The sequence below is a fragment of the Maniola hyperantus genome, chromosome Z (assembly GCF_902806685.2).
Source record: "Maniola hyperantus chromosome Z, iAphHyp1.2, whole genome shotgun sequence".
Lineage (NCBI taxonomy): Eukaryota > Metazoa > Arthropoda > Insecta > Lepidoptera > Nymphalidae > Maniola > Maniola hyperantus.
In genome coordinates, this window is record NC_048564.1 from 11,332,084 (window position 1) to 11,345,490 (window position 13,407).

General features: G+C 37.5%; 1 protein-coding gene across 2 annotated transcripts in view; it reads left to right on the forward strand.

Annotated features, from left to right (window-relative positions):
* Positions 1–12,951, forward strand: part of Nep2 (Neprilysin 2) — a 73,754-nt gene extending 60,803 nt beyond the window's left edge. For both annotated transcript variants that reach the window (XM_034983318.2, XM_069509139.1), the window contains 12 exons: positions 191–402; positions 1,837–2,013; positions 4,548–4,633; positions 5,884–5,989; positions 7,188–7,372; positions 7,801–7,890; positions 8,695–8,845; positions 9,066–9,234; positions 9,649–9,767; positions 10,274–10,405; positions 10,514–10,654; positions 11,060–12,951. In XM_034983318.2, the coding sequence (XP_034839209.1) occupies positions 191–402; positions 1,837–2,013; positions 4,548–4,633; positions 5,884–5,989; positions 7,188–7,372; positions 7,801–7,890; positions 8,695–8,845; positions 9,066–9,234; positions 9,649–9,767; positions 10,274–10,405; positions 10,514–10,654; positions 11,060–11,260 (1,769 nt within the window). In that variant the 3' untranslated portion in view covers positions 11,261–12,951. The remainder of the gene's footprint in view (positions 1–190; positions 403–1,836; positions 2,014–4,547; positions 4,634–5,883; positions 5,990–7,187; positions 7,373–7,800; positions 7,891–8,694; positions 8,846–9,065; positions 9,235–9,648; positions 9,768–10,273; positions 10,406–10,513; positions 10,655–11,059) is intronic.
* The last annotated feature ends 456 nt before the right edge of the window (positions 12,952–13,407 follow it).

Sequence of the window (13,407 nt, forward strand, 5' to 3'; positions counted from 1 at the left end):
TCTCCGGTCCCCCGTGGATTCCGCGAGACGGGATGAAAGCTCCTTAAAAAAGGATCTAGCATCCTCGCCCCACGAACCCATGGTCTCCACCCCAAAAGGCACAAATATGAAACTATTTTCTATATTCTCATATTTGCGCCTCTTGGCCCTTTCTGCCTTACCTTTTTATTAATTTATACATTTTTTATAGCTGCCATAGAAGCTCGCGGTGTCCAGCCTCTCCTTGACATGATCGAGCGCTTGGGAGGATGGCCGGTGCTAAAAGGCAACACCTGGGACGAACGCACGTTCTCATGGGATGAGTCTGTGTACAAGTTCCGCTCGGCTGGTTACTCCGTGGATTACTTCATCGATTTCTCCATCAGCGTTGACGTGAAGAACTCTACCAAACGAATCATTGATGTAAGAATAGTAATTATTACCTACATAAGTTTCAAACGCTGTAAAGGTAGACTTCCATGGGTTGCGATCAAAGCAACGGGCGCGCCGCGGCTCGCGCGACTATTCAAAACCCCTGCGTCCTTATTTCCGGTTCCATCCACGTTGGTGACCAATGTTTCGTAATCAGTTACGAAATAAGATTTATTCCTCGTAACTGGTTATTAATCAAGAATATTTATCCGGTTTATATTGGTTCCGTCCGTATAGACGGAACACTTATTTCATAGTGTTTAGAAGTCACCGGGTTAGCGCGGGGGCTGTGCGTGTGTTCGAGGCGTCCCCAACTCGATTGCCATCTCGACCTGTAGCGTACTTCTCTTTCGTTTCTTGTGTATACTTCTCTCTGTTAAATCTCTTCCAAGTTAGACAAAGTTGATGTTGACATGCTGATGAACCGTAGAAAGATACGAATCCAGAAAAATACTGTTATTAATAACAAATGTAAACTGGCTCTCGCTTTATTACCTTCACAATATATATATACGAAAGGAATTTATTTACTTACCTATAAATCTTCTTTACCGTTGTCCTCAAAGGCGAATTAAGTATTTATTTACAAGTATAACTGACCCTCCCACGTACAGGAAAACCAATAATATGGGCATCTTAAAGGCTTTAACATAACTAAGGAAGAAACTTAATAGGGTCTTGAACTGTAGTAATAAAACGAACTGATTTTTTGTACAGTGGTAGTTTATGGAGCTAGAATTCATTATTAAACAAATTTTTTTTTTTAAAGACATGATTTTTATTTATTTTTAACATGAACGTCATGCTGTAACTGTCTTCGCGTGACACTTTGCGGCTAACTTAAATAAGTTTTAGCTCAGTAAATCTTAAACTTTAGAGCTAAATCTTAGCATAAAACTTAGTTCGAACTTTTGCAGCATAATATTATATGACGTGAGGAAAACAGCAAAAGCGAACTCAAGTTGTAACTTGCATTGCGAATTTTCATAGATGTTTAGAATAGTATAAGTACAATTTTTTTTGGCATAAGCTTTTAATTTATAATAATATACTTATTCAAACTATAATGCGCAGATATATCCCTCAATATCATCCAGAATTTTTTACCTGATACCATACCCATCGACTTATTGAAATGTAAAATTTCTTTAGGCACGTTGCACACTTAAAACTTCAAGGTCGCGTCACATACATGCTAATGTTAATAGTGCTTAGAGTGCCGATAGATACAAAAACTAAACTAATGTTAATGGTTTTAATTTATAAATTATGAAATTTCAATTTTTGATACTACTTTGATACTAATTTGAAAATCCAAAAAAAAAAAACCATTGTAAATTCATAGTTTTAAGTGTCCAGTTCTGTCAGTAGTTTACACTGACTGACAATTTTTTCAGGCTTTAAAACATAAATGTTATTCCACAGCTCGATCAGGCGTCTCTGGGTTTGAGCCGGGAGTACTTGAACCGTGGTCTCAGCGACAAGTTGGTGGTCGCCTACTACGAGTACATGATCGACATCGCCACCCTCCTGGGAGCAGACCGTGCCCGAGCCGAAGTTGAGCTCAAAGACTCACTGATGTTCGAAATGAAACTTGCCAATGTAAGTTTACCAACTTTTCTTTCTTTTTCTCACTCGTTCACAACGTTCACAACAGTAAGTAGCTGCAACCATTAATTGTTTTCTGTAGCCTTGATTAGTCACTGAAGATGTTCTTCTGAAAAAAATTACCAGGTTTGTATAAATCGACCAGTCGTAGAACTGTGTTCTCAGTATTAAGCTCAGTAGAGTATAGTAGACGCGTAGGGACTTCAGCTAAAAGATTCGAAAAATCCGTAAATTTAAAAAAAAAATCCGGATAGAAAAAAATTTAATGATCGAAATATTTTTTTTACTGTTTAACATCATTGACATGTGATTTGGCTAGGCAACCTATTCGCGATGTGTCAATCTATACGGTATATAAAGGTGACTGACTGACTGACTGTTCTATCAACGCACAGCTCAAACTTCTGGACGGATCGGGCTGAACTTTGGCATGCAGATAGCTATTATCACGTAGGCATCCGCTAAGAAAGGGTTTTTTTGAAAATTCAACCCCTAAGGGGGTGAAATAGGGGTTCGAAGTTTGTGTAGTCCATGCGGACGAAGTCGCGGACGTAAGCTAGTCTAGCATTGATTCTTTATCACGATTAAATAACAGATGAGGGTAGATATCTCTAATAACGGATCTTAGACAGATTTAAATGACTTTAATGAAGTATTTATTACATTATAAAAAGAACCACAAAAAAGACAAATTATGATTGATTCCAAGCATTGGCAACTAAAGTGAAATTCACCCTTGGTAATTAAAAAGTAGTCGTGTATATCATTATCATAATCACATACCTTCTTCGAAACGTAATTTTGGCGGTCGCCATACAAAAACTTTTTTATCTAAAGCCGCCTCTTTTAGCTTTGGGTAACTGAGCCCTGTCCGTGCTTCTTGTCCTTATATCGTCCAACCATTTGCGTCTTTGGCGACCTGGAGCCCTTTTAAAGTCGTGTACATGTACATTTATCTATTACGTCCTTGGGTAACGACTCCATGGCACACTTAGGATCTAAAAGTGACAAGGTCACGAACTAAGGATCTGAAGTAGGTCAAATAGGTAGTCTTTAAGAAAGAATTTAATGCTTTGAAAATTTGAGTGGCACACAACAGTAGGTACACGTAACCCGGTCTCGTACAAAAGCTATATTTTTAATGCGCCCACAAAAGAGGTGTATTTACGAGTTCCATTGACTTTAATGTAAAACTAGCTTATTCTCGCAACTTCGTACGCGTGGACTACATAAAATTTCAGATCCCTATTTTACCCCCGTTGAGGTTGAATTTTCAAAAATCCTTTCTTAGCGGATGCCACCGTCTTATTAGCTCTATCTGCATGCCAAAGTTTAGTTTGTATTAGAAATCACGTCATGCATTGCCAGATACTTAGTATTGTGGCAGCCCCTTTCCAGACGAACCAGAGAAACTTTCAGCTTTTATAAAATAACGAAGGTTTGGCACGCGCTGACTCTCTCTATTAGTTTGACACCCGAAATAAATCAATTTAGTGTTTAATGAATGAATGAAACGAAATAATAATATTTCAATCTGTTAAGACGACCCCACATGTTGACAAAACCTGTTCTTATTTGTTTCATACTTCCTAATTAAATAAAAGAAATTGAATAATGAAAACAAATCTCTACTTGGTATACTTACATAGGTCGGAAGCGGTGCCATACATATTAATAGAGTAGCCATGTTTATCATGACTAATATTCTCCTTTTCCCCTCCAAGTAAGCGTAAAGATTGTGCTAGTTACACCTGTTATTCTACTCTTTGTAGTTCTAGATCTATAATTAAACCACATATCAATTTATCAAAAAAACAATTATTAAAGAAAAATTTTATTTATTTCCAAAGTTATGGGCCCTTGCAATTCTCTATTTTTTTCTATAAATTATAAAACTAAGTAACTAGAAGATTGAAAAATTAACAACTGCATGTCATATTTTATTTCATAATAATTTCAAATATCTTTAATGTAGATTAGATGTAAAAAAATGTTTTGTTTTGAAAAATATGCACAATTCCAAACGACGATTTGGAAATTTCACCCAGCCTGTCTCGGGGTGAGGTGTGGTTAGAACTTAGAGGGAAAGAATGACACGCACATATATTTCCGACGCGATGTTTCTGTCATCTGTGGAAACAGCACCATTTGAGTCTCCACCCGCCTACGAGTTATCGTTTCGATGAAGCGGGCTCTTAAGCAATTTGGCCCGTTGACTGCGTACCACCTGATATATGGTGTATGTATTGTCTGGTAAGAGTTCCGCGCCCCAAGGTTTCGGCAGATTGGTTTAATTACGGTGGTGACGGCCGTCAATTGATGTGGATTGCAAAAAGCGTAGCCCGCAATTCTTATTTTTAGGGTTCCGTTCCCGACGAACTATCAGGAATTTAATTTCCATTTTGTTCTCAACCAAACGGCATAATTAAATAGTAGTAAGGAAATGTTTTTTGTAATTTTAACCCTTTAACACGCCACTACACTCGGGCATGTGGAGTCAAATAATTGCTTCGTTTGTTTCTTTCCAGATATCCTTGCCATTAGAAAAACGTCGTAATGCGACGAGCCTCTACAATCCGATGACGATTCGTGAGCTGCAGCAGAAGTTCCCTAGGTATTTGTAACTTAGTCCCCAAGGTATTTATGGCTTAGATGTCATTTAGAACGACCATGCACAGGTACCTTGAAGCAATCATGACTATAGTCCGGGAGAGGTCGAGATGGCAACGCATACTAACCCGGTGTGATCAAACACGGATGATGTGCGGGTGTACGAGGCGCCACCCACCTCATACCCCGCTTGCCATCTTGACCTGTCACGTACTATACTTCTATTTCAGTGGTCATGACCAACCTCTACAACACGCGACTCCATAGCGACTACAAGCCTTTCATTGTCATTCACAAGAACTCTTGAGCAATTGACAACTACTCGTGTATGGATCCTCTTAACAACTGTGCCCCTATAACAACAACAATAACTAAAACAACAGAAAAGTCTATTTCGGAAATGCTGACGACTTTTTGATATAAATTCTAAACCTTGATTTACAAAATGAACAGCCATCGATTAATTATTATTTACTAGCTGATGCCCACGACTTCGTACGCGTGGATTTAGGTTTTTAAAAATCCCGTGGGAAGTCTTTGATTTTCTGGGATAAAAAGTAGCCTATGTCACTCTCTGGTCTTAAACTATACCCATGCAAAAAATCACGTCGATCCGTTGCTCCGTGGCGACGTGATTGAAGGACGAACCAACAAACCAACAAACAAACACAATTTTCGCATTTATAATATGGGAAGTGATTATTCCATAATGTTCTAAAAGGTGTGTGAAGTCTACCAATTCGCATTGGGCCAGCATGGCGGACTATAGCCTAAACCCTTCTTATTCTGAGAAGAGACACGTGCTTAGTAATGCGGTGGCGATGGGTTGATCATGAAGATGATGATGAACATCCTCCCAGTCAAACCTGTCACGACGACTAATGTTCACAAAGGTTAGCCATAATATCAGCGTGGGAAAATTATAGTGCATACATGTGAGCGCAAACATATCTAGTACACTTTCTCCTTCTTTCCTTACTCTCATAGCGATGGGTCATCAATCTGATATGACTTGAGAAAGATCAGGCGCAGGACCGACAGCTTTACGTGTTCTCTCCTTTTTACGGGTCATTTTTTTTTCTCTTTATTTTTTTTGGGGGTTTAGTCATGGACCATGGTTGAATATGTCACCCCCGTAAGTTCAACATTTCTATAATTACTTCAAAGTCTACGTGACATCAAACGTGTCTACTTACATAATGTTTTGTGTGAATTTTTTTAACTAAGTATAAATTATTTGTTTTTCGTTTGTAGGATCCCCTGGCTGACTTACATCAATCGCCTCCTGGCTCCTCACATCCAAATTGGCTTAAACGAAATCGCCATAGTCAACGTTCCCAAATATATGAGCGATCTCGAGGTTCGTAAGCATGAACTCATATTGACTATCCTTTATCCCCAGTAGTAGGTACTGTTGATCAGCAATGTTGACAGAACTACTATGGCAGTGGTCTGGCCGCCGACGAGAAAACGACTATCAGCGATTTTCTCTCTCAAGAAACGCACAATAAATGTACATTTCGTGTAAACTAAAGAGATACGTATATTAACAGTAATTGCTCTCTGACTGTTCACACTGCCGGCGACGACTCGCTTAGCGATGCACGCTTGCTTGAACACGTGTAACGCGCGCGCAGATTTGCACAGGACTGAGCGACCGCAGGCAAATGGCGCGAGTAATCGCTCGTCGCACTTGCATACTCGCTTATAGCCCGGCGACAAAACTATCGAAACTACACACTCGCTTCCCACTGATCGCCAACTCGTTTAAGTTTCTAGTTCTACTCGTTTCTCGTTCATCATCGGCGGTCGGACCACTGCCTTAGATTGCACGGAAATTCCGTTGCTGATCTCCCGCGGCTAAATGCCTCCGTATTTTATTACATGATACTTTATCTACAAGAATTTAGGTTTTTTAAAATCCATGGAAACTCTTTGATTTTACTAAATAAATAGTTACCTCTGTTGCTAGCAGCATGCAAGCTATCTCTGTATAAAGTGTCACCCGCGACTTCATCTAAGTGGATTTAGATTTTTTAAATCCCGTGGGAATTATCCGGGACGGGTAAAAAGTAGCTCATGTCCATGTCGGGGATAGGCACAGATAAGCTAACTAACTTCCAAATATCGTCAGAATCTAATGGGTAACAAAAAGCTAGCAGACAGGCAATCATCTTTCTGATTATCATATTTAATGTTATCGGACATACTTTGCGGAATATAATATACATCAATTGGTCATACAAGTGAACCCAAAAACCATTTTAAGCGCGTTGTGCTTCCAAGAGATTACATTACTGGCGAATAGTGAGATGGGACGAGAGGGCGAATATGCAAATGCATGATAATAGACCTCTTCGTATAATCTCTGCAGTCGCATTAGTTCCAAGTAGTGCCATTCGATCACAGAGTTGCTAGCTGGTTCTTCTCAGTAGGAATGGCATTTTGGTACCAACCACAGTGGTAGATTCTTTTGAGTATTCAAAATCACTCATAAATGTTTGTTTGAAAAAATAATATTTTTATGTTTATTACAATAGTTTTTTTTTCTACAACAGGACCTTCTAGAGAATACTCCCAAACGTGTACAAGCCAACTACGTAATGTGGCGTGTGGCAGGTGCTTCCGTGTCTTACTTGACAGAGGATTTGCGTCGACGGCAACTGGCCTATGTGACTGCACTCTCCGGCAAAACTGAGCGCGAGAGTCGGTGGAAGGAATGTGCTGACACTGCCAGTGCAAGGTACTTAGTATTACAGTTTGGTTCGATTATTATAAAAGCTTATTAGATAAACTGCAAAGTCAAAGTCAAATGATTTATTCAAAATAGGTAATAAATTACTCTTTTTGATGGTCAGATGTTGGATGTTGGATCGATGCTGCAATTAAAAAGCCATCAAAATTGTTTTTAGAAAAGACATGTTTCTGTAAAGAAGCCCGGCGTATTTTTTTTATAATAATTTTTTAGTGTTTTACTTACACTTCAAGGAAATTACTAAATAATTTTAAAGATTCCTGCCGGTTACGCAATTTTTGAAATGTATTTAAAATTATTTAGTAATGCCCGGCGTACATCCATTGTAGTTAAATTATAATTTAAATTCATCTTTATCTGTGTAAGGTATGGTGCAAGGTTTAGTTATAATAATTATCTTTTTTTTTTACGTTTAGCATGTCTATCGCCGTGGGAGCCCTCTACATCAGGAAATATTTCAACGAAAACTCTAAGGCCAACGCGTTAGAAATGGTTAACGATATTAGGTGAGTATAACCTTTTACATTACTTAGGTTGTCGGAGGGTCCGAGATTCGATCCCGGTCACGCACCTCTAATGCTACAACTTTTCGAAGATTAGTATTAAAATACTACTTGCTTTAACGGTGAAGGAAAACATTGTTAGGAAACCTACACGGCCAAGTTTTCCATAACGTTCTCAAAGGTGTATGAAATCTGTGAATCCACATACTGGCCAGCGTGGTAGACTATGGCCAAACCTTTCTTGTTCTAAGAGGAGACCCACCTATTAAGCAAATTAAATTTTGTATAGACTACGTATATGTAGCCACCTACTTTTATAGAAAACTACTTGTTACTGTTAGGCATTTGAAACCATTTGAAATTGGTCTCTCAGATACGGCTCTAACGATTTGGATAAAGTTTTGGATTAGATAATATTTTACAATCCAAGTCTATCTGGATAGTTATTATCACTGAGAAAATTCGGTGTCACATAAAAATAAACTCGAAATACCTGGAGCTACCCTCAGTCGCTCGCCTAGGTACTTTGTTATAAATCTATACTATTATATAAAGAGGTAATGTCGTTAAGTTTGTTTGTAGGGGGTAATCTTTGGAACTACTAAACCGATTTTAAAAATTCACCAGTAGAAAGCTACATTATTCCTGAGTGACATAGGCTATACGGGATCTTTAAAAACCTAAAATCTACGCGGGCGAAGTCGTAGGGATCAGCTAGTCGTATATAATCTTTATAATATATCGTAAGAATATTTCGTTACATGTGAAAATAAATTATTTGTTGAGTATTCATATAATATTTCGCAGGCAACAATTCCGAAAAACGCTCACTGAAGTGGACTGGATGGACGAGATGACGCGCAAAGAAGCGCTTGAAAAGGCAGACGCAATGGCTTCTCACATCGCCTACCCGAATGAAATGCTCGACAATGACAAACTGACACAATTCTACGCTGGGGTAAGCTGTAAGATTTGTATAGAGCCAAAGGCGACCAAAAATATGTTACCTATGTTATTTTGTTTTCAAATTTCAATATAGATACCAATTTCAACCATATAATATAAAGCATAAAACTGAATTCAAATTGTTATTAAAAAGATTTGACCCCATTCCACTCCGTGAGTATCATTTACCCTAAACACAATCATTAAAATATTCATTTGTTAATTTCAAACAGCTGGAGATGTCATCTGACAAGCTTATGGAGTCTGTTCTGAACCTCACCCTCTTTGGTACCGAGTACCTGTTCAGTAGACTCCGTGAGCCAGTCAACAAGACCGACTGGGTGACCCATGGCCGTCCCGCCATTGTGAACGCCTTCTACTCCTCTATTGAAAACAGCATACGTGAGTATAAATTTCTTAGCTATGCATGACGTCAAGCTCTGACCTTGACTTGTGGGAGTGGCTGAGTTATCTACTTGATACAAAGAGAGGTGCAACGACGGGGTTGTCTATTCTGCCGCGTTAATGGTTCGAGAAAGCTAAGCTGATACACAGCTCCATGGGGCATGGGTCCGTCATTCATTTTTATTGCTGCATAAAATTATGCGTTTTTCTTGACGGCATGTGTAGTTAGCACTTATGGTAAAAGCAAACTACAAGCACAGTATATCTAAGGAGATTCTATCTTTGAACCACTCGTTTCACTCGTGGTTTAACCTTAGGCTGGCTCGGAATTCAATACAAATTCTCGCGCCAAAATAACAACTTTGCAGCCTAGCATAACAAATAACTATTTTACCTTTGTTCTCCGAACAGAATTCCCAGCCGGTATCCTGCAAGGAGCATTTTTCTCAGCCCAGCGTCCAGCTTATATGAACTATGGCGCCATAGGTTTTGTTATTGGTCACGAAATTACTCATGGATTTGATGATCAGGTATTTTTTTATGGGTTTCAGCTTATACATAGTGGAAAAGATTGATATCAAGTTTTTTTTCACTATGGATGTAGGTGTTTTACATTTTTGCACTAATAGTTATTGAAATAGTTTATAATGCACCTAGGAGTTGCATTAAAGCTTTGCTTGTTTTTTTACACACTGAGATATTATTACCTTGGACAAAAGTACCTATATCCGATTTTTAGTCAAACTAATAGGTATTTTGTTTCTTTGTCGTAGTATTTAGTATATCTTGATATGACTAACTAGCTATAAATTTTTCTATTAAATACAAGCTGCGGTTACCTGTAAGTGGTTCTACATTCTCACAAGAAAAAAGCATGTTTCAGTAATACCTAATCAGCTTGTTGTTGTGAACCAAATAAATATTTACTTAATTGCTATATAATAATTTTGAATGTTGTACTTAATATTCGTTGCTTTAAAACTTATGAAAACCTGAAAATATGTCTTGATAAATAAAATTATTTAATTATTTACAGGGTCGTCAATTTGATAAAAATGGTAATTTGATTGATTGGTGGCAAGAAATGACTAAACAAAAGTACTTGGAGAAAGCCAAATGTATCATTGATCAATACTCAAACTACACTGTAAAGGAAGTGAACATGAAGGTAAGAACATATAAATAAGTAAATATATTATAACTTAAAAATAAAACATATATTATAAAAAAGTAAATTTATTAATGGTCTCCTTTAACCTTTTCTAATCCTTTCTAGCTTAACGGCGTAAATACTCAAGGAGAAAATATTGCTGACAACGGCGGAATTAAGGAAGCTTATTATGCTTATCAAGCTTGGACGCAGCGACATGGGGAAGAGGCTCGTCTACCAGGTCTCGAAAAATATAGTCCTAGACAGGTAAATGCGCAAATATGTATATGTATGTATAAAACGAGAAGTACGCTGGTCAGCAATACTTACTGCCTCTTTTTATTATGTTACCTTTTAGTTTATTTAATAATATAAACCATATAGTTTTATAATATAATCATTATAATACCAAAGTTCGATTTAATACAAAACCATTAAATAATATGGATAGCTCACTTGGTTTATTTCAAATATAATTATGTGGCAAAATAAAATCTGAACCAGCTATGACCTCCAAAATAAACTTACTTATAAGTTCCCGTTAATCCCGTTAAAAAATCTGCTCAAATGGTCCGGTACTTTAACAAAGGGTAACGTTGTTGCTTCTCCAACTTCAAGAGAGGTGCCACGTTATTTTTGGGTTTCTTTAAAAATAAAGGTGATTTTTTGCAGCTTTTCTGGATGAGCGCAGCAAACACATGGTGCTCGGTGTACCGCAACGAAGCCATCAAACTCCGGATCACGACCGGTTTCCACGCGCCAGGCCGTTTCCGCGTCGTCGGACCCGTGTCCAACATGGAAGAGTTCGCTTCCGACTTCAAATGCCCCGTCGGTTCTCCGATGAACCCAGTCAAGAAATGCAAAGTTTGGTAAACTCCACACAAGAGCCCAGGAAACGCTCTCTCGGCCCAAAGCAAAACGGACCTGTCGACCGACGATCAATAATTAATTATTTACTTAATCTTTTTCGCACTTGACGCTGTTTTCTTCCCACTGGGACGTTTTTGCTCCAGTGCCTAACGTCATCGGGTCCGGAATTTAGATGTGCGATGATGGATGTTCTATGTCGAATCTTGATGTTTAGACATGATCGATAATAATAATTCTGTAAACACTTGTTCTTCGCAAAGCTCTTTGATAGATCAATAAACACTTAGTAAAAATGTATTTTCTTGAACATATTTACATTATTACCTATTGATGTCGCCCGAGTGTTATAACTCACTATTTTAGATGCATTTTAAGTAGAAGTTATATAAAAGTTATTTATCGTAATTCCGCTTTGGTGAGATAATATATAGACTGACCACTAAGTTTGTTGCTCGTTGTCAATCGTTTATTTACCTAGTAGGTAAATAAACGACGAATAGTAGGTACATACATACCTACTTTTCCGTCTCTGAGCTATTTGCTCCTATTTCTCTCACTACCCGAATTAAAATGATTAGCTTATACTATTTACTGAATTTTTTGTCTTAATGATACGTCTGGTTCTCAAATTAATTTAGGATTTCACTTAATTTATAAATAATATAATAGGGCAATCGAATGGTCTCGCCACCATTCTTTATTGTTAAATGTTGCGTAATAAGTTTTCTTATTTATACTCTAAGTACTTTGACCCAATATTATGTATCTGTCGTGGAGAAAATAAAATTAGATACAGCTAAAGTCTTATTTTTTTCGCTAAATGAAGTAAACTGATGATGTAGTTCTGTTGAGTGTTGTCATTATGAGTTTTTCAATGAACCAGTTTCTACATACTTCTTTATTTTAGATTGAGCTCGCACAATTTTCATATTATAATACACATACGCATTTGCGTACGTATATTTTTTATACAATACGCACGTACGTATACCTATATGTAAATAGATAAGTCACACCCAATTCAAGACACACGACTATTCGTCACGCAAAAGTTTGTCCGAGATGGAAATCGAACACATGACTTATGGTTACGAAGTCATGTTATGAACCCTCCGTGTTATTAACCATGCGGGCCACGAACGAATTTAATATATTATACCTACTATCTATAGATCCTCATCTCTTCGTGTCATTTATCAGTCAGTGATTCATATCTTTTTCTTTTTGTTACAACACTATTTTTGAATAAATATAACAAGCTAGGAAACATCAGTTTATTTCGTTTAATTAAAAATCATTATAAAAGTTATTGCTTTTAATTGGCATATAAAATCGCGACAGTTCGTTGTTTTAACAGGCATGGTGGACGACCCGTGTACCCACCACTATAAAAATATACCTGTCGTTGGGAAAAGAGGTAACCAGTGATCGGTTCCGCCAATCTCCTAGCGATGAGTAACATTTTATTAAAGAATACTGATAGAAAAAATTATAACTGCTTGAAACCCTGAATTACTTTACAAAGAACAGTGATAATTTTATTTTATTTTAAGTACTTAGTTAAGAAACACTTTTGGAAAAGATCTTTTTTTAAATCTTTTATTAACAGGCTTTTACATTTATGTATGTCAGCCTGGATAAGATCTTATTGTTGTAAACATTGGATAACCAATTACAAAGATGATTTTCATGGACTGTATTGTATTAATTAATCCTTTCCAAATCAATTTCCCTCCCTTCCCTCAATCCCTAAAGGGGGTAATTCAGGAGTTTGAAATTTGTGTGGTCCACGCTGACGAAGTCACGGGCGTTAGCTAGTCCTAAATAATCTGAAAAATTATGTATCTACCTTAAGAGGGCTTGATTCTTGAACCTAGTTTTGATAAACTACTCCACATCGAAGTCACATAGCTGAATGTACAACGGTGAAGGAAACCCTGCATGCCTGAGAGTTCTCCATAATGTTCTCAAAGCCAGCCGTGTGAAGTCTGCCAATCCACCTAATGTGGTGGCCAAATGGCCAAACCCTTCTTAATTCGAGAAGAGATCTCACTATTGATGAGCCCGTGATGGGTTTTGATGATGATGATGATGATGAATTCATAAAGAAAAACCGTGTAATAGTTCAATAAAATCATTTTATTGTTTCC